The 20,986-nt window shown below is 52.2% G+C and overlaps 6 protein-coding genes across 6 annotated transcripts; 4 read left to right on the top strand and 2 right to left on the bottom strand.

The window, feature by feature from the left end:
- Nucleotides 1–1,740: 1,740 nt before the first annotated feature.
- J4E88_000129 (uncharacterized protein) lies at nt 1,741–2,635 on the top strand (the record flags this gene model as incomplete). The annotated part of the gene is given in 3 exon segments (XM_049393810.1): nt 1,741–1,747; nt 1,767–2,179; nt 2,237–2,635. 3 exon segments carry the CDS (start codon nt 1,741–1,743, stop codon nt 2,633–2,635), a joined length of 819 nt encoding a protein of 272 aa, XP_049259639.1.
- A 1,348-nt stretch (nt 2,636–3,983) lies between these two features.
- On the top strand, nt 3,984–5,719 carry J4E88_000130 (uncharacterized protein; the record flags this gene model as incomplete). The annotated part of the gene is made up of 4 exons (XM_049393811.1): nt 3,984–4,289; nt 4,337–4,699; nt 4,756–5,559; nt 5,615–5,719. The coding sequence occupies 4 exons, from the start codon at nt 3,984–3,986 to the stop codon at nt 5,717–5,719; spliced, it is 1,578 nt and encodes a 525-aa protein (XP_049259640.1).
- A 169-nt stretch (nt 5,720–5,888) lies between these two features.
- J4E88_000131 (uncharacterized protein) lies at nt 5,889–9,956 on the bottom strand (the record flags this gene model as incomplete). The annotated part of the gene is made up of 6 exons (XM_049393812.1): nt 5,889–6,957; nt 7,009–7,524; nt 7,748–8,668; nt 8,737–9,173; nt 9,424–9,693; nt 9,759–9,956. 6 exons carry the CDS (start codon nt 9,954–9,956, stop codon nt 5,889–5,891), a joined length of 3,411 nt encoding a protein of 1,136 aa, XP_049259641.1.
- A 1,177-nt stretch (nt 9,957–11,133) lies between these two features.
- On the top strand, nt 11,134–13,130 carry J4E88_000132 (uncharacterized protein; the record flags this gene model as incomplete). Its single annotated transcript, XM_049393813.1, has 5 exons — nt 11,134–11,366; nt 11,414–11,769; nt 11,822–12,201; nt 12,254–12,631; nt 12,684–13,130. 5 exons carry the CDS (start codon nt 11,134–11,136, stop codon nt 13,128–13,130), a joined length of 1,794 nt encoding a protein of 597 aa, XP_049259642.1.
- A 2,851-nt stretch (nt 13,131–15,981) lies between these two features.
- On the bottom strand, nt 15,982–16,509 carry NUT2 (RNA polymerase II mediator complex subunit; the record flags this gene model as incomplete). Its single annotated transcript, XM_049393814.1, has 3 exons — nt 15,982–16,270; nt 16,324–16,441; nt 16,488–16,509. 3 exons carry the CDS (start codon nt 16,507–16,509, stop codon nt 15,982–15,984), a joined length of 429 nt encoding a protein of 142 aa, XP_049259643.1.
- A 255-nt stretch (nt 16,510–16,764) lies between these two features.
- J4E88_000134 (uncharacterized protein) lies at nt 16,765–19,582 on the top strand (the record flags this gene model as incomplete). Its single annotated transcript, XM_049393815.1, has 3 exons — nt 16,765–17,284; nt 17,341–18,211; nt 19,198–19,582. The coding sequence occupies 3 exons, from the start codon at nt 16,765–16,767 to the stop codon at nt 19,580–19,582; spliced, it is 1,776 nt and encodes a 591-aa protein (XP_049259644.1).
- Between the last annotated feature and the right edge of the window lie 1,404 nt (nt 19,583–20,986).

Genomic DNA, 20,986 nt, shown 5'->3' on the forward strand with positions numbered 1-20,986 from the left:
GTGATGGTGACGCTGACGTACCAGTCATCATCGTGTATTGGGTTTGAGGGTAGGCGAGCTGTTCCGGTCGAGTTGAAGTACTGACTGCCGCTGGCGATAGCGTTGATGGGGCCTTGACATCTTTCCGCAGATGTGTCATTCGATTCTTGCGCGGAACATAAGGTGAGAAGGAGCGATGCAGCTAGCAGAACGAAATTGGCCATGATGGGCAACACAACCTGGTATGAGTGAAAGTATCAAGCATCAAAAACATCTCGAGGTAGGCACATGCCGTCTTTACATTGCTGTATGAATCAGCCTCACGGTGGACCTACCATGACGTAGCAGTCTTCCAGCGGAGTTTGCCAAGAGCGGAAAGGACATCAAGGTACCTGCAGTGACGGGTGTGCGGCTCGCACCGCAACAGGCCCCCCGCGAGGCATCAACTGGCGACTACGTCTTGGGAAAGGATGAGAGGCTCCGCTGTCTTCCAGACGGATAATCGGATGGATGACATACTCCGGTGTCGAGGTCAACATGGGCTGCAATAGTAGTCCGCCCTGTCGCACCTGCAGGGCGTAAATATGTGCAAACTAACGTGAACAGGTTGCATCGCATTCGTTACATTCGCATGTTTTCGCTACATTGAGCAGCTTACTGTGGGGAAATAACCCTTAAAAAGCGAACAACCATGATGGTTGTGGAATGATCGGGAATCTTGGCACTTGGCGGTCGTCTTGGTGCCTCTTCTTCTCTCGCCTCGAGGCGACCAAACCTTGCCTACGCACGTACATCGGACTTGCCGTTGCCTTTACGAACCTTGCGACCAGAGAAGAGCCTTGGGAAGAGAAACGTGGGGATGTTAGGCCCGCGCCGTGTTAGCCGATGCATGTCCATGTTGGATTGTCTCGACGAGCGTGTGGTGAAGCCGGAAGAGGAAGTTGGCTCAGTCTTATCGAATTCTCTTGAGAACATATGCGATGATGGGAAACATTCGATTCATGGCGTCTGTCCTGTCATATCTTTGCAAGACGTACGAATGGAAGGCCCTGGAGTCCTAGAAGAGCAGGCACCACGAGAAGTTACTGGGACTGTGATATCGTCCTGCGATCGAGATATCTGAGGTCTTCATTTCAGGCCCTTCTCCACTCCCCCAAATCTACCACCACCGGGAAACTCGGATGCTTCTGCCTGGCAAGAGGCTCTGCTAATGTTGGACAATCGTTCTAAGACACCGGATGACAGCAGCCAAGTATCGTATGCTCTGAGTAGCGCATTACTTCTGGCCCCCAGAGGTATGCACATCAACGATAGTGTACCAGAGCACCAATCGGTAGAGCTCAGAACTGTGGTTCACGTTCAAGGCAAACCACATCCCATGTTCGATAGTAGACATTGTGCATAGTCAGGCCAGCCATGACGCTGGATACACGGATGCTCGTGAGGCAGATGGAAGGGCAGAAAGGTATAAAAAGGTATGTTCTTGCTCTTAATTCCATCATCAAAGCCAAACACCTTCTTCTCAGATCACTTGGTTTATCCTCGACCCCAAGACTCCATCTTCGACAAGATGAACTACATTCTCACCATTTTGCCGATGCTTGCGGCAATGGGAACTTCTTCCCCAATTTCTCCTCGTCAAGAGGATTGGGACGGAACGCAAACTGGCGGTATCTTCTGCGAGGCAAGACTGCAACCCAACTGGGCTGACTGTGAGTACTCCGACCCCTCTTGCTTTCAAAATCATCACATTGAAGAGCAATGCTGAGTTTTTCTCCCATGAACAGGCCGCAACATCATGAGTGGCAACGGCTATTTTGGCGAGGGCACCAACCCAGACCTGAGTGTCTGCGTCATCCCAAGAGAATGCCGCATCTGGACACGAGGCAACTGCCGTATCTCCTTTTGCAACAATGAGGAGTACGAAGTCTGCGATTCTGCCTCTAGCTGGGGTGGAAGAGCCAGAGCCATCGAGGACGGCTGCGCAGAGAACACGGGTGGCTATCAGTCGCCAGCTCCACCCGCGGATTGGACCGAGGTCGCTATCAGGCTCGCCACTGAATGGCGCTTGATGTCTACGGCTACAGCAACCAGCTACAAGGAGATTACTGTCGAGGAGAACAAAGCTGAGCTTCAGACTCTGGTAGCGGAGATCGATAGCCTCGCCGCAGCATCTCAAGTCAACGAATTGGAGAGTCGGGTATGTACACCAGCCTCATGACTCTCTTTCTCCGAAAGCTAACCATCTACGACGCAGCAAGCGGACAGGTTCTCAGACGTCGTCACATCCTACAACGTCTACATGCCCGGCTCCGCCGTCTTCGTCGCCCAAGTCCCCAACAACGGCGCCTACACAGTCTCAGAAGCAAAGTCAGAGACCTTCTCCATCACGGCAAGCGCCAGTCTGGGTGCGAGTGCATGGGACGCAGTCAGCGCAGAGATTGGCGTATCCGCCGGTTTCTCGACTACCATGACGAGCACCACGTCTGTTACCATCAACATTGATTGTCCTGGTGGAACTGGTCAGGTTTACTGGCGTCCCTTTTTCGACTCGTATGTGGGCACGCTTGAGGCGGATGGGAGGCGGGTTACTATTTATGTTCCCAAGGATACGGATGCTTCGCGTATGAACTATGACTACCAGTGCACTGGTTAAGCAGCCATACATTCCCACGGATCAGGTTGTTGGTATTAGTCTTTCTAATATAGGTTTTTCGTGCTGGGGCACAGGATGGCTTCAGTTGGTTCAACACCGGCTAAGCTGTAGATGGTAGTCGATACTTCTGCATGACATAACATTGTGCAAGAAGAAGTACTACCTTAGGCATGCTAGCAATACAAAACTTTGATCATAACTCTTTCGCGCACGACTTCGACTCAATCTTTACTTCTCTCATCAGATTGCACTAGACAATTCAACAATTGAGTACATCTTGTGATGTGGAGTGTGAAAGGCGAACGAGAAGTGCGGGAGGGCTGCTTGGCTCGCAGCTATCCGGGTTACGCAGTTGGGTCTTGCCCATGTTTATATGCAAGACATGCCACTTGGCTCGTCCACCATTACGGTAAAGCCCATGCGCATATTTCGCAATCTGAGCTTCTAATAGACTTGCTTTTGGACCATGCATTGCACACAAATTGCGCACATTTTTGCCGATCGTTGAACGCACTTACGTTGTACGACTCGTACGAACATGAAAAGAGAGTTTCATGATTCTCACAAATTGCTGGAAAGGTTACATGTCAGCCGAGGGCCAGATGTAGCCGGAGCCACGTGACGAAGCCTCGGAGGCTTCGGCGCCCATTCCCTCTTCAGATATCGGCAGTTGCAGTTATGACATTCGAATACAACTGCCGACACGGTGAAGGTCCACAAACCCTCGCTATCGTCTCACACAAGGTTTAGCTGTCAAAGTGACGATAATCGGCAGTTCAAGAATAGCACAGAGCACATTGGCGATGCTGCGCCGAAGCTTGAGGCGCTGTGAGAGACTTGGGCTTGCGATCACCTCAATCCCGCGTGGTGTTGTACACAGGCGATTTAGCCAATCAGATCCAAGTAGATAGATTGGATGCATCGCGATAACCGAGTTTTGAGGCCAATGAATAGGGCTGAGGATGGGCGTTCAGTGTGATGGACGAGGTTTACCCCGCGAAAGCGCCCCGGAGCTACTGTCCCCGCGTCATCCTTCCAAGCCGCGCGAATCCAGCCACCGACCCACCTTCATCATCTCACGCCTCAGCTATCAACTGCCGACACACACAATCCTGCGCAAGCACCCAGACGCGTTACGATGGCGATTCCGACTCCGACCCGACTGCCTGACGACGCGGGAAGTGGGCGGCACAGGCCGGACGGCTGGCTGCCATTTATATGAGCTTTTGCCCCGGGCGAGCGTTCTATACGTATCGCGCTGCTTACTCTGCTATATACCTACTCACGTGTTACCGTTCTCTGGACCCCGGATCGAATACCTTATTACCGGGTAGATTGATCGCGCGACATGCTGGCCAACGAGATCGTCCCGCTGCTGGTGCAGTACTGGCCACTTGTTCTGGCTACGACTACCATCGCATATCTCCTCAACAACAAGTACTGGAACGGCCTGAACAAATACGCTGGACATTGGGCTGCCGGATACACCAACTGGTGGCGGCTGTGGGATGTGTCGAAGCACAATCATCAATGGACCAACCTCGCGTTGCATCGCAAGCATGGAGACATCGTCAGGCTGGGACCGAACGTCCTGTCTTTCGCGGACCCAAAGGCTATCAAAGCTATCTATGGGCTGAATAAGGGTGTTACCAAGGTACGCACGTCTCGGTCAATCTCCTGAGCGACAGCTAACATTTCCAGTCTGACTTCTACCCCGTCCAAGGCGCCGTTTCCAAAGGCGCGCCGCTGCTCTCCCTCTTCTCCACCACCGACGAAGACTTCCACGCAAAGTACCGCCGATGCGTCAACAACGCTTTTTCCATGAGTTCGCTCGTCAACTATGAGCCTCTCGTCAGCTCGACACTCACATACTGGCTGGACAAGACGGAGGACATGTTCGCGAGGACTGGCCAGAGCTGCAACTTCAGTCAATGGCTGCAGTTCTTCGCCTTCGACGTTATCGGCGAGTTGACGTGGAGTAAGCGACTGGGTTTTGTCGAGGGAAACAAGGACGTGGACAACATTATTGGCTTCTTGGGCAAGTTCTTCGACTACGTGGCACCGGTAAGTCCTCACAAACAGAACCTGGCATGGATGGGGTCATACTTACGCGTTTTCAGGTCGGTCAAATCCCTATCCTCGACCGTCTTCTCTGGAAGAACCCCATCAGCCTCCTCGCACAGCGCATCGGCCTGGACAAGCGTGTCCACCCCGTCACCCTCTTCGCCCTGAACCGATCCAACGAGCGAGCCACACAAGTCGAGAAGATCAAGCGCTTCGGCCTCTCCGACGACGAGAAAGCCAACCCTCATGGCATCGACCTCCTCTCCAAGTTTGCGCAAGCGAGCCATGACCATGAATTCATGGACGACAACCGCATCCTGTCAACATGCACATCTATGGTCTTCGCTGGCTCAGAAACAACCGCCATCTCGCTTTCAGCCGTCTTCTATTTCCTCGTCAAGCACCCGCGTGTATATGCGAAGCTTATGCAAGAATTGGATACCGCTGTAGCAGATGGCATTGTCGAGTCTCGCCCTGACAAGACCGTCTCTTGGCCTGAAGCCCAAAAACTCAGCTACCTCGACGCTGTCATCCAAGAGTCTTTCCGTCTCCACCCCGCACCCGGCCTTATCCTCGAGCGCGTTGTACCCAAGCAGGGTATGCAGATCTGCGGCGAATTCATTCCTGGTGGCACCATCGTCGGCTGCAACGCTTGGATCGTCCACCGCCGACCGGAGGTGTTTGGTGTGGATGTTGACACTTTCCGTCCTGAACGCTGGATTGAGGCTAGCCCTGATAAGCTGAAGGAAATGAAGGGCACCATGTTGCAATTCGGTGCTGGAGCTAGGACGTGCATTGGAAAGAACATCAGTCTTCTTGAGATCTACAAGCTGGTGCCGAGTTTTCTGAGGAGATTCGAGGTAAGTCTCACTAATGATAACTTTGAAGACTGGACGATACTAACACTGATTGCAGATCGAGCTCGAGCACCCTGATGCTGAGTGGAAGACTCATAACGCTTGGTTCGTTACGCAAAAGAACTTCAACACAGTATTTAGGCCAAGGAAGGGGTCGCCGTGAGCAGCGAAGTGTTATGAGTAATGTATCTTGTTTCATGTATCGATTTACAGCGTTCTAGCGCAGAGCATACAATGTGTATTATTTGAAGATCATCAGTATGAAATGACCCTAGATGATACCGCTCGATCCATGCATGCCATCTACCATACACCCAACCAGACATCTACATTCATTCCGCCCGCTTCCTCTGCATACCCACCTTGCGCTTCCCCAGCACATCCCTCCCCTCCTCAATACTCAACAGCGCCTCCCTCTTCTTCTCCGTCACAGGCTTAAGCGCATCCCTCACAACCCTCCCTTCAACACTAACACCCTCCTCCTCAAACTCCTCCATCTTCTTGCCGACCCTTGCTTCAATCGCCAGAATCAACTCCACATCCCTCTGTCCAATCAACGTGATGCTCGTTCCCACACGGCCCGCACGCGCCGTACGACCGACACGATGGATGTAATCGTCCGGGTCACGAGGAACGTCAAAGTTGATAACGAGGGCTACCTCTGGGATATCTAGACCGCGAGCTGCGACGTCGGTGGCGACTAGTATTCTAGCGGCTTGTGCGCGGAAGCGAGCGAGGTTGCTTACGCGGTCGTTTTGCTTGAGGCCTGAGTGCAGGGCTGTGACGCGGTGGGCGAGGAGACGCAGCATGTATTCTAGTAGGGTGGCGGTTTTGGTTCGATTGCAGAAGATTATGACGCTCTTTTTGAGGTTCTCGGGCGTGTTCAACAGGACGTGCAGGTAGCATTCTTTGTGCGTGACGGGCGTTTGGAGGTACTTCTGCTGTAGCTTGGGTGGAATTGCTAGATCCTCTGTATCGACTTCGGACACGAAGATGGGAAGACGACCCGGTGCGCGCGGTTGCGATTTCAGCGCTAGAACCTCTGGAGTTACGGTCGCGGTAAATAAGAGGGTTTGCCTCGTTTCTTTCGGAGGTAGCGCGGAGAGGCAGGTCTCAAGATCGGGCAGCATGGAGCCTTTTCCTGGGGCGAGAAGACGGTCGGCTTCGTCGAAGACGACGAAGCGAACGCGGCGGAGGCCGCAGATGGTGTCTTCGCCTGAGGTGCGGATGTGCTCTGCTAGACGGCCTGGTGTCGCGATTACAACGTGCGGGCGTGAGGCGAGCGCGATGGCTTGGGAACGCTGGTCTGATCCTCCTGTGATAAGGATTGGTTTCATAGATTGTGGCGCTGAAATTGCCTTCACTTGTTCGTATATCTGGATTGCGAGCTCGCGGGTCGGCCTACATGGCGGTTAGCTACTGCCCACATGGCAGCAATGGGTTTGTACTCACGTGACGATAACGGCGAAGATGCCGCTTGGGTCCTCCGCCCATTTCTGCATTATCGGCACAGAAAACGCTACAGTTTTACCTGTACCGGTCCTCGATCCACCAATGCAGTCCTTCCCTTTGAGGATCTCAGGGATACAAGAAGCCTGAATGCCCGTTGGGCGCTTGATGCCCATGCTGGCCAAAGAGGTACAGAGCCATGGTGCTACATTGAGCGTCGCGAAATCCAGCTTCGGGTTGACTTTGGGTGCAGAACTGGCGGTATTCGTCGACTTGTCTTGCTGTTTCGCTTTGATGCGCGAGATCGTTGGTACTGGTGCTGCTACTGGCAGCGGCTTCTCAGCTTCAGCCTCGGAAGCTGAACTCTCGGGCTCGGTAGGTGATAGTCTCCTTCTCTTTCTGGCTCCTGACTGCGCTTCCAGTATCTCCTGGTCTGATGCGCCGGACTCGCTGTAATCGGAAGTCGCCATGGTTGTTGTTGATGTTTCGCAGACACGCTGATAGTTCAGGTTCGAGTGTCTCCGAAATTTTGTGCAGGGGTCTGTCGCGCTAGTCTTATCGATACTGCAACACGCGCCTTTCACGTCTGGACCCAACATTTGCGACTATTGCACCAACATGACGTTTGCAACAGCTCGAACACATCAGCTGTTTAAAAAAGTCGCTGTGTTCTATGAATTGTGCGTTAAATATAGCAAGTCGCTTCCAACAATGTTATCTCATCCTTCCATCTCTCCGATACCTGCAACAACTCTCTCCACATAGACAGCTCTTGTCTAGCCCAGCCCAGTACTTGTCTCCGTAGTCCAATGTAATCTCTCTTCCAGCATCTATCCCCTTGCTGACCAGAACCACCCTCTGGGTATCTATCCAAGTGAATGTAGAGCATTGCGCATTCGGCTTACAGCTGTGGTTGATGAAGCGAGTGAAGTTTCCTGCCCTTCCTTGCCAGATCTGATAGCTAGCCAGGGGTGTTGAGCTATCCAGCACATCGAGATGTCTCACACCGTTCGTTATCAGGCCTACCAGCTCGCCGATCGCTGTACCACGGTCGAAGGAAGTCAATGCAGCTAGACCGTTGTTTCTGCCATCGGAAGTCCGCAGAATCTGAACAGGTGGTGGCTTTCGCTTTACACAGCCAAACAGGGTCGGGAAACAGAAACAGGAGTTGTCTTGCGGTTTGTCGGACTGCGGCTCGTTACACAAAGCGCAGATGTAGGCTCCGCCTGGTCTTGTCACTGCGCTCGACTGTGGTGTCCAGCGTGGGTCTTCGCATCCCCAAACTGATTCATCGATGATCGACTCGTCGATGTGTTCGAAGGCAAAGTAAGGGTCTTGGAGCAGATATGTTTGGCGCAGTGGCACAGGATCTGATCCGTCTTCGAAGACTACCCAGTCGTGCGGATGGCCAGGGTATTGAAGGGTTTGCGATTCGCCTACTATGGACAAAAGCTGGCGCCAATGGGGATGCAGGGTATCGGCCGCGACTTCGAGACGTTTTCGCAGATTCCGTAGCCGGCGCATGGCATCTTTATCGAAACCAACTCGGTACTTGCAGAACCGGTATATGCCCATGCCAGCGAAGACAAGTGCGGCCCAACCTGCTGAATCCTTCACTTCTTTGTAGCCACGCCAGATGGCCATCTTGTTGCGCAGTTCCTTTCTGGAGTGGCACAGCAGTCAGCGAATGCGATCCAAGATGCGTGCGCAATCCCAGGTGTATGTACTTACTCCGACCAATCGAAGTCCTGACACGCTTCCATGAACACAGCTTTCCTATGCTTTGTTGTGGACAGCTCTGGTCTCAATTGGCTCCTGTATAGCACCTGCTCCTCAAACAGTTCGACCCAGCGGGCTTGTACGATCATTTCGATGGACCGGCATACGCGACTCGCTTGTGTAACTTTGCGACAAAAGACGTTCATCTGACTGAAGGATTCGGATATTGGATTCGGGGCGTTGTTGAGTACCGCCATAGCGGAAGGTGTTTCATCGGTATGCGCATGGCCGACCATGCCCATACTCATGGAGGATCCATTGGGCGTTACTTGAAATTGTTCGAAGATTGCTTTCGGATCGAGGTTGAGCGTGCTATGTACTTGCTCCCAGATGCCGATGATGAGCTTGTCCAAAGTAGACGGTTGGAACACAAACTTCTCCGATGCTACCTGGAAATAGTTAGCTAGGTGAAGATGGGTGAGCAAAGGTACACGAAAAAGCAGTCCACCCGTTCCCCCACTGAGGGTCTGGCGAGTGCCTGAGAGAACGATGCCACCTCATACAATGGAAAAACTGAACACCGTGGAGCCTACGTTGACCTTGGGCCACCTAGTTTGCGTGTTTTTACCTTAATGTAGGCTCTAGGGTGTTCAGTTTTTTCCTAGGCTGACGTGATGTCGCCTGAGAGAATCCACGTACCTTCTTCCGCTTTGGGAAGCTGCGGCTATCGACTTGCATTTGCCGTTGGTGTTCGCTCAGATCTTCTTGAAACGACGACTGAGTGTGCGAGACCCTCAGACCGCCAGTGCCTTTCCTGCGGGGCTCGCGGAGTTGTTGTACCGACGAGGACGACTCGTCCCGCGAATGAGACTCGTCCATTGACGAGGTCTCATCAAAGTTCTGAAGATCCATTGCGGCTGGGCTTGCTGTGGGGGCTGGCGTCCTCATGCCCGCCAGATCGACGGTTCTCTGTGGACGCGTGAGCACACGCTACTGCACATTGGCAGTTGGAGTGTGGTGGGAACGAAACTCACCGATGCGATCTTTTCGGACTGCGCTCTCGCTGCATGGGTGGCATCGGCTTCCTCAAGAAAAGCCTCGACACGAAGGATGGGATGATCCAGGTTGTCGAGCTGCGGCCATGCAATGTTGATGTTGAATCTAGCGAGATGTTCTTGGATCGCCTTGCCGATGCATTCTGAAAGTCCATCGACGTCCTGGAGAGCGTTCATTTTAAGGAGGTATATCGATAAGACTCCGGACGATTAATTAAGCCTGTGGAGTTGACACCGGACGCTAAGAAGCTTGAGCATTGCGCGGGTAGGTGGGTGATATATTTAAAACCTACCACGATGCCCACTAGAAGTTTTACAGTGGAGGTATCTCCGTACCATAGAAATACCTCAGTATGCGAAACAACACTCGCTACAGACGTGCGGTAATGGAAGGTCGGTGGGTGTTCATGGGCTGAACAAACTGTCCGAAGTCTAACCGGATCGAATGTCGCAATGTCGCAATGTCGCGACACTATTCACCTCTTTCTATATGCCGCAATAGGAGCGCGCAGAAAAGTGACGATGCCGATGGAAATTCTGCTCAAGCAGCTGTTAAAGATACCGGGGTGGAATGGAAACGCTCTTGACCGCGTGCGGTATGGCGCTTGGCGTCAGTCATACGCTCGGCGAGCCGTGTACGTCATTTTGGTGTGGTACAGACGTCTGGACCAATTGGAAGTAATGTCACAGCTGCACGGTGCCCTGCAGACTATGGTCGTGGTTGCGGAGTTTGGGTTGTAACGTGCACGTTGATCCAGACCATGGAAGTTGCTGCTCGAGCAGACAGAAAAAAGCCGCAGGCGACAGGGCTGATAGTGTCTGTTGGGTTCTCGAGTGGTTTAGCTCCCATGGAACACAGGGCTAATGGCGACCTTCCTCAGCATGGCACGGGAACTAACGGCCACGCTAACCACGTGCGCAAGGCCTCTACTCCGGCAGACGTCACCAAACAACCAAACATGTCTCAACAATGAACATGCTTATCGCGAACAACCACGACGAAATCGTGTCGGAAGCGCAGACGCTGTTGTTCGAGACAAGCATCCGCCTTCCTCTAATATCTTCATGCTAAACATCACCTGGGCATCATCATGTCTCCTTCCGCGCAAAAGCAGTTCGCCCATCGATGGCAAAACCTCGATCTCCACAGATGCCAAGCTTAGCTATGACATTGGGGCCGTAGTGCGCCGGCTTCTGTAATTGGACTTGATCCCGCGTATATAGACTAGATGCTCAGGGTCCGGATCAAACTATGCACACATCTATTGCGTCGATCGGTTTCCTTCAGCTTTAGTTTCTGCGGCTTCGCATCCATTGCCCGTTTGTAGTCCATTCAACTTGCATATCCGTCATCATGGATTCGCCAGACGCGACAAATTCGAACAGCAAGGAGATACTAGAGAGGACCGCAACACACGAATCGTACACCTTCCAAGGCGCGAGAGGATGGCGGAGATGGCGCATTCTCCAACCTGGTTGCGGCATGTATCACGATGTCAAGAGGAGACTACCTTATTACTGGAGCGACATAACCGATGCGCTCACGTATAGGGCTTTCGCCAGTACAGTTCGCATGTACTTCGTAAAGTAAGCCTATCTCGACAGACGTTCAAGTCTTATACTGACCAATATAGTGTATTACCTGCCATTGCGTTCACACTCGACATGTACCGTCGAACGGGCGGGTTCTTTGGCATCAACGAAGCCCTGTTTTCGTCCGCATTAGCAGCCATGGTGTTTAGTTTGCTCGCGTGCCAACCCCTCACCATCGTAGGAGTCACTGGTCTGATCGCGCTCTTCAACTACACCATCTACGACATTGTTACCCAATATGACCCTTCCATTTATCCAGCATTTACCGCGTGGGTTGGAATTTGGGCTGCCATCTTTCACTGGATCGTAGCCTTCGGGAACTTCAGCGACTACATGGCCTATGTCACTGACTTCTCGAGTGAGACGTTCGGCATGTATGTTGGAATCATCTACTGTGGTATGTATCTAGTCACTGGCCATATCAAGACACGATATTGACCTGCATTCAGTCAAGGGTGTTGAAGAGCTAGTATATCTGTTCCAAGAATCCGGTTTTGACGGTGGCTACCTCTCCATCGTCATTGCGATATGTTATTTCGGCTCTGTCTACGGCCTCGAGAAGCTTGGTAACAGTACGGTGTTTACCCCAGGCATTCGTAGCATTATCGCCGACTACTCCTTCGTTTTCCCTACCCTGTTTTGGGTCGGTTTCTCGCATATTCCTGGACGTCTGGAGGAGACTGGGCTATACCGAGTGCCTATAGGCAAGGCCTTTGCACCGACGCAAGATAGAAACTGGATAATTGACTTCTGGAATCTTGACGTCAAGTGGGTATTCGTGGCTTTGCCATTTGGCTTCTTGATGATGCTGTTGTTCTACTACGACCACGTAAGTCATAACACGTTTTCTAGCATCGGCGAACGCTAACCCTTGATCATAGAACGTGTCATCCCTCACAGCACAGGCACGCCAGTATCCCCTCAAAAAGCCCGCTGGTTTTCACTGGGACTTTTTCCTTCTCGGCTGCACATGCTTTGTTGGTGGCGTCATCGGCCTCCCACTTCCCAACGGCCTGGTTCCGCAAGCACCCGTACACACAGACTCTTTGACAGTTTACGAAACTAGGCTGGAGGTCACCAAAACTGAAGACGGTGGTGAGATCCGCAAGCCATTTGTCAAGGCTACTGCTGTTGTCGAGCAGCGTATCAGTCATTTCTTGATGGGTATGGCCATCTGGGGTACCATGACTGGTCCCTTACTTATCGTACTACACACTATGCCCGCAGCAGTCTTTGCTGGCGTGTTCTTCGTCGTCGGTGTACGTGTTAACCCATCTTCAAGCTCGATACGATATGCTAATCTCTTCATAGTGGGGCTCCATAGAATCCAACGGCATTGTCAGCAAGGCGCTCTACCTCATGTCAGAGAAACGCTTCATCCAGCGCGATAACCCACTCAACCGCGTCTCACGCAACAAGATTAGGCTTTTCATCGGTCTTCAGATTCTTGGTGTCGCATGCACAGTCGCCATTTCGCAAACCATCGCCGCTATCGGCTTTCCGGTCCTCATTATCGCCCTCATTCCGCTACGCACATTCTTGATGCCGAAATGGTTCACGGCACACGAGTTGGACGTATTGGACGCCCTGACGGCAGACAACCCGTCTGTACTGGTCAGCTTTGGCGGAACACCGAGTGGCATGCAGGCTGGAGGTCCTATGGAGGGTGGTGCTGGTGGTCCCCGAGACGAGGAAGAGGCCGCGCACCCACACTCTGCTATGCGTCAACGGGCAGGTAGTCTTCATCGAGAGGACTAGGCAGATTTTGGTACGGCTACGATATAGACAAAACTGTTGATTTAGCGAGGGGTTTCATGGCGGCGGCGACGCTGAGTCATTAGACTAATGTTCGTTTCTCTCAAAAGGCTGTTCAGGTATTGAAGATAACTTAATGTAATATAATATTTAGCTTCACTATTCGTCCGGCTGCCAAGATCTGACGTTTTGAACAATGTGATCATGAACCACTGATTCCTTTCTCCATCAAACTTCTGCCTACGCTTCACTTACCGCCACCTTCTAGTCCTCCTCCGTCCTCTCTGCTCAAACAGTTCCTCTCCCCAATCACACCCAGTATCTATAGCCTTCTCGATATCTCTCATATCCGGCATTGAGACCGAAGGAAAGATCTGCATGACCTTATCGTGCATTGCCGGTAGGTCCCTACCTTCGAATGCTCGGTTTACTCTTGCAGCGAACTCGTCCGTTGCTTCCTCGGCCAGTGTACATAGTTTGGCATATAGCGCTGCGTAATCAACAGCCGTAGGATGCGTCAAAGCGTGGACGGACTCATTACGCCATGTACCGTTTGGTGAGGAGGGAAAGAGATGTGCATGAGGAGGGAAAGCTTCTGTATCAAACTCAAAGGGTATTGTGTGTTCAGGAGGGTGGGTCGCTTCAGTGTGCGTTATCTCTTCGAAGGATATCCAGGAAGTGCTCATTTGGGGACATGAGTCAGATGATGAGACCTCTGGCCTTGTATCTGGAGAGTCTTCGCGAAGCATGTCTTCTGAGGGTTCTTGTTCTGGGAGAGAGGGTTCAGGGCTCGGTGAACGGCTGGGAACGGGGGAGGGTGGTAGTCGATGTAGACAAGGGACAATCTCCCATGATATGAGCCGTTGGATTTCTGGACGATCGAATGCATTTGGGGAGTCGCAAAGCTCATGCACCGCACTTGATGCGGTCGCTGGTGCCGGTGATGACAAGATCGGCGCTGCATTCTGGCATCTGGAAGTCCATGTAGGAGCAACTGGCCTGGAGAAAAACGACGTCATGTTGGCCTTCAACTCTTTCTGGAATCCAGTTGACTAGACTATGGCGTGATCAATTTGTTTGTCCGTTCGCTAGTGCCTGGAGCGTTTGTGGGCTAAGCGGGTTGAAGAATCTTGGACTGCTAGTGAGTGCGTAGTGTAAAACAACAGGGGCGATAAAAGACTCGATCGATATAGAGAGCAGGTGCAACCGTGTATAAGAGAGTCACAGTGCTTGTATGCGTATGATGTCACAGTCGATTCGTTTGCTAAGTAGTGAATGATAGAGCTTGCGTGCCGTAAGCCAAAATCAGACAGTGAATGTCCAACCACACGGATATTTACGGAAGAACTCATACAAGCGTTTACAGGAGCTCTTCATCTAGATTCAACGGCAGTCTCTTTCCCGTTCAGTGATAGCGGTGCGTTGCTTCACATCGTGTCCAAACTGGGGTGCAGTAAGTTGATCAGGGAAAGGTGAAGAATGCGAAATGACATACAAACGCCACCAAGAGGGGTTTGAGGCACATCCATCTTCATCAGGATGCGCCTGCGTCAATGAAGTAATCGACAGAAACTGTGAAGTTGCGTGCGCACCTCGCACGAATTGATACCTTTAGCAAAGCTTTAGGTCAGCGTATTCCAACCCGTTGTAACTAGACAATGGTGGCCGATTAATGTTGTTGTTAGTAACAAATCCTCGATTTCACTAAAACTGCGTCCAACCAAAGTCGGTACGTGAGCAGAGCGGATGATGTGAGCGGCTGCCTTCACATGTTATTGTATCGCTATAGCTTCCTGGAAAGAACTGCTATGGTCAGGCTATACGCGAAACTCGGCCGAGCGAGTCGTGTAGACTGTCAACACAACGCATGACATCTCCATCGGACCGAGAGTTCCAACACCCATTGTCGCACCGCTGCAATTATACTAAATTTAGCATCCATACGTTGTTATATGATAGAGACTTGCTTCACATATTAACATAGGTCTCATATGAAGACACGGTTTGTAAGTATGACAAAGAACCGAAGTGGATCTGAAGGAACGCTGAATGTGAGCGATGAAGTGCCCGACATTCAATAGCGCCGAGATCTTCACAAAGAGTGCCCGGGATCAGCGAGAACCAGCATCGTTTTGGGTAATGCGAGATTGTGTGCTGTTATGCAAGGATGCCGAAGGTTTACGTCGTACGAGATCCTTCATTGCACAATACAATGGGAAGAGACATGACGCAGAATGCTAGAGACGAATGCGATGTAATGAAACATAGTTTAACCCCGGCACATCAATGAAATGCCGTGTGTAACAGCCGTCTAGAGGAAGCATCGCGCCATGCTGAATCGGTAGCAGAAGTAAGGGATGCAATGTGGCTCAGCCGGATGTGACGGACGCATGGAGATAGCTGCAATCAAATCTAGTAGATTGAGAGTGTTGTTGTTCCTTCTGAGAAGTAAGCTCGTTGTAACGTGTTGGATAATGCAATCCCTGCCAATATCTCTTCCCAAAAGAGCACAGCATCTACAACGACATCTTCATTCGTGTTTTCTGGGGATTATCTCCATGTCTGACGCATCCAATGCTACTCCGAGTATTGTCGGAGTCGACTCATTAAGCATCTGGACGAGGTCGCATTCATTGATGCACTTCCCCACCTGTCGGAGTGTTGATCTGTATACCAATCAAGTCGTAACCATCACCGCCCGTAATGTATTGGCTATGTGGTACTCGTTGGTACATTCCGTGGTCTGGGTTTGGTCGTCGCATGTGTCCGTGCTGTTCTAGCATCTATATTGTGGTTGCGGAGCTACTTTGATTCCGCTCAAGGTATTCACCTGGGTCTGGTGAAGGTAATGAGCCTAGACGCGCATCTTGCCGCCTGTAGACTCGACAACAGAGGTCACGTCTTCTCTGAGTTCTGGAATAGCGCTCGAGACGTGCAGGGCGAGTTGTTCTTGAAGCGCTCGGTATGCGTCGACGCGACCGTACAACATCTGGTTCATTCGCTGCACGGTCTCAACAAATTCGCGCGTGAAGATATCCGGGTTCCTGGAGTTCTCAACGTAGGACATGACCTCTGGAGGAATGTTGATGTTCACGGACGGCGCTGTCCTCGACAATTTAACCAGGTTCTGAACGAGCGACTGGCTACGGTACGGTTAGCCTCAAAAGCTTACACGCAAGGTGTAGCTATCGCATACATCTCCCGCCTTATGGCCTCCTGCGTCTTGCTTCCATGGTGGTCGTACGCTTGCACGATGAGGTTATAGAGGTTTTGCACGATGTCTTTCAGCTGACCTTCCACGTCGATTATCGCCGCTATCGCACACGTTAGAACGAGCCGAAGAAATACCGCACTACATACCATCGGGACTTAACGCTGCCATGATGTTGGCGAGAGTAAGTGGTGCTGTGAGGTTTGGTACCAGGAAGGCTGGTGCTGTGCGATGGCCGACGCGGCGCGCGTCACAAAGAGGAACGCGCCAAGGCTCGGCTAATCCCGGCCGTGGTTGACTTTCTGTCGTCATCGCTCCTTCGCCAGTACCAACTCCACGACCACATTCATCTCGAATCGTGTCGCAGCGCGCTATCACGTGTCGAAAACTACATTCGGTGTTGGCAACGATGAACATCACGTTGCAATGACAGAGAGTACGAACCGGGATCCAGACGTCCCTCTTGCGCAGCCACCAAGCTACCAGGCCTCAGCATCGTCGACCCCGGGAGCCACGGGGACCAACGTGCAAAACCACTCCCGTGTGGCGGCTACAACACGCTCAGCAGACACACAGAAGCCTCAATTAGATACTACCTCGGATAAATCCACGGCAGCATTCATTCGGCGCACTCTCTGCTCCCACAATGTGCTACTTGGCAATGGCGAGAAAGGACGCAGTACACCTCGTCCTATTGAAGACGTATTGCCACCCTTGACGAGCTCAAACGAGGTCGATCTTCAACTATACGGCATCATCTCTGTTATCATCAAGGAGTTTGTACAGACGTGGTACTCGAAGATAACTCCCGATCAAGTATTTGTCAACGAAGTGATCCAGATTATCGCTCATTGTACGCGAGGTCTGGAGCAGCGCCTCAGAAAAGTCGATCTCGAATCACTATTGCTAGATGAGATACCTGAGCTACTCCAAGCCCACCTGACCTGTAGGTTATTTCAATCTGGACTGTCGCATGAAGTTTGTCTAATTCTTACCTGTCAGCATTCCGAATAGCGAAGACTCAAGCCGCCTCGTCAATTTCACTAGTATCAGATCCTCGTCTGATATATCATACGCTCCACCCGCACCCTGCACTATCACCTGTGCCTACCGATGATGTTCCGGCGACAGTCCTTGAACAGCGGGAAAGCGAGTCGGCGTGGCGCCAACTACTCATACATGGCGTGCTAGCCCTGTTGCTACCGACAGAAGACTTAAAAAATGGGTGTCTACGCGCCCTGGTAGGCGAAATATTCGCAGAGATGATCCTTGGAAACGGCATTAGCGGAAAAGCCTGTGAAGGATGGGTGCTATGGGAGGGCATCACAAGGATAGCTGAGGTTTTACAGACCGATGCTGCGAAAGAGAAGGATTCCCAATCGGACGATGCCGATGCGGAGCAGTCGTTAACCCGTCTTGAGCGTTACGGACTGCTGTCCACGCATCAAGGGTCAGAAATTAGTCCAAAAGGGCCACTGGACGCCGGCCAGCGTCGTCACAAGACATCGGCCTTATACATCTCGGGTGTACTATGGGCGATCATCCAATACGCTTTTTTGGCGTTTACTGCGGTGCGCGCGGTGGTCTTGAGTCTTGCGACATTATCTTCCCTTCCGTTGAGATCTGCCACAACCGAGCAGTCATCTGCAGAAGCAGCCAATCAATCGCAAGCACTGGAAGCGGAAAAGATGGCTTCCAGGCGCCCGTTGGAGGCCAAACGGCCTGTAGTAAGCATGAGCCTGTGGAGCTGTGTAGCGCAACTTGCCGAGTTAGATGTCCGCATGCCTTGGCTGTTGGGCTTCATCTCCATGCTCCATCGTGGAGCACTGCTCGGCCCAGGTAGGGTGGGTGAAACCAATGGTGTATTGGACAGGTAAGTTACGATGATATCTCTTTCTTCACTCGCATCCCCTGGTTGGCTAGCTGGTCAATCCCTGTGGCACCGTGCGACGCAGGATGAGATAGCTCCGCATACGATTCAAGTCACTTGACTTCGCTTCAGCGAATGCGACGGCCCGCAGGCTCACACACCAAAACAACCCTGTCGTGGCGCACCGCTTTATGCAAGCCTCGGCACCCGTTCCGGGCGGCAACTCGACACGTTTCGGACAAGGAGGCTTGGCACACTCTAGGCCGTCGCCATTGTCAACACCATGAGCGACCACACGATGCCTGCATCAAGGTCGGACCAATCCTGGTGCTGCGCCTCTCATCAGCGACCACGGAATACTGCGGGTCGTGCGAAGGCTTCTGTTCCCTGAGCCGTCATCACGATGCTAGCTCTTGTGGAAGGGCCGCTTACGCGCCGGTTGATCTGCTCACACCGTCCGGCCGTCGTCCCTCTCGGGACTGGCCGTACAGAGTTCGAGCACGACATTGGCCACAAACTCTGGCCCTACCATGAATCCCGCCAACAGCTGATTACGCCTCATTCTTCGGTCTTCATCGCTACCGTCATCCTGTTGAGGATCCTGCACGTACTCCTCGGACTCCAATATGGTCTTAGTTTGTTTGAGCAGCGCATTGAAACAGTCGGCGAATGATGCTGTTCCCGAAAGATTGGGAATGGCTTTTTCGATCCATCACGACGACATCCTGCTTTAAGTTGCATAGTGGCATGACCATCAATCTCGCTTGCTATGGGCGTGCGCCTCACTTTATGGGCCGCGTCAACAATTCGACTCGATTCTCGTCCGATGCTCCGGGCCTGCTACCGCAGACATCATCATTCGCGGTCACCAGCTGAACGCCCCGCGGACTCCTTCATCCGTCCAACTCCTACCGCACCCGTCCTGCCTATCTCGCACCAGTCAATCTAGCCATATCCAAGTCTCATCTGCTAACCAGTCGCGCTTGCAGATTCCTCGCTCATACTTTCCACACGCAGATCTTGAACCCCGCTTTCCTACCCGTGGCGCTTCGGACTCTTCGTGCAACACTCTTCCCTAACAACGCGCTCGGGCCCCCACGTCAGATTCCAACGTATGAGGAAATCAAGGAGATCAAGCGCTGCTGTGCCGCCAGACTACTTGACTTAGTACCACCGAAAGTAGCAGCCGCTTTCTTTGCAAGCTACGAGCGCGATGAGCAGGTTCGACAGATCGCAAACACACTAGACTGTCTCGATGACGCTTATCTCAACAAGCACCTCGTCTTTCAGATCGTTGAGCTGATTGTTCTGCGCCTGTTTCCGGAGTTGGGAGAACAAGGCGTAAAGGATCTGTTGGAGGAGCGCATTAGCTGATGCTGTTCTCATGCTTCCGAAAGTTAGAACCCCATACATCACGAACTTTCACCGCCAGATACTCGAACGCTGCTGGGCACGGCCCGTCGCGCAATCACCTTCGCCGTTCATACCCCGTTCGACGAGGGTGAACTCCAATCCTTGTATCGCATACATACTTCCATCAAACCAGCATAAGGCAGCTCACTAAAGCGGCGAAACTGCAGCTTCGTGCACTTCCACGTATACCAACTCATAGTGCGCTCGTAGCAAAGTGTGGTGGGAAAGGTACACCGCTGACCGTAAAAGAGGGGTATCGACCAATCAAAAAATTCCCTAAGAAAATTGTTGAGGCACATGGCATCCAGACTCCGGGCTGGCTGCATGCCGTGGCGAGCACCTGACTATTCGGGATATTGCCGGACGGAAACTACAAAGAATGAACCACGAGGTGCCCCACCGTGCACGTCTTCCACCAAGCCATCGCTTAGTTCGAGCTGCTTTACCATGATTGCTGCAGCACTCAATCTTGGTAGTGTTGGTATGCGGCAAGGAAGACACCACTCACACAGACTTACTGCGAATGAGGGCCTTGAACAACCTGCATGTCGCTCGGTGAGCGCGACGGTCCGTGTCATCTGTACATCTGCGCGGGGATAAAATGCATATAACCGGGAGCCTTAAAGGTAGATATTGGACGACAAGCGACATGCGTTGTCAGGGCGTGCCATGCTACATAAATTCAACTAATCGAATACGAGATGACTATGTGCCCAGCTCCGTCGCAGTTACGATGCGAGCTCACGATGCAGTACCATCGCATGATCCTGAAGAGAGACGACGTTGCATCTTCCCTGGTTATCTAACGTAGCGTTCCGAGCTTCACCACACCTTCACGTATCAAGATGAGCTCGTTTAAGCCCCGCACCTTCATACAATCAGCAATCAAGCCCCGCCTAGCGAGATAACAAAGGTTCTGGTTCAGAGCGCCTTGGAGTTTCTGCCTGCGGATCACATTTACCGCCGCGCTCCTCTTCGGCTACGCCGTGAACCCTTGTTCCAAGGTCAAATATAACTCAGCCTCACTTAGGCGATGTATCAACCGTGGGGTTTCAGTGAGTGAACATCGCAGAAGCGAGGGTGGGCTGAGAAGTCTAAAGCGTCGAGAGAAGTTACCCCGCATGCGCCTTCAGCCCGTAGCCGTCTATCTCTTATCGCTTCCGCAAGGGTTGCGGTTCCTGGCAACACGTTCCTGAACAGCCTGCCGCTAACGTGTTTCAAAATTCGGTTGGGCAGCAACTACGCGGAACATAACCAGCGATCGAGTCAGCCTTCTCTCTGCCTTTGCGGCACAGTTGTCCTGCATCTCGAACAAAATCCATCCTGATCCTATCGAATAACGCGCGCTTTGTGGGCGCGTGCGTA

This window comes from Alternaria novae-zelandiae (assembly GCF_023758075.1).
Source record: "Alternaria novae-zelandiae strain BMP 2774 chromosome Unknown scaffold_1, whole genome shotgun sequence".
In the NCBI taxonomy this organism is placed as follows: Eukaryota; Fungi; Ascomycota; class Dothideomycetes; order Pleosporales; family Pleosporaceae; genus Alternaria; species Alternaria novae-zelandiae.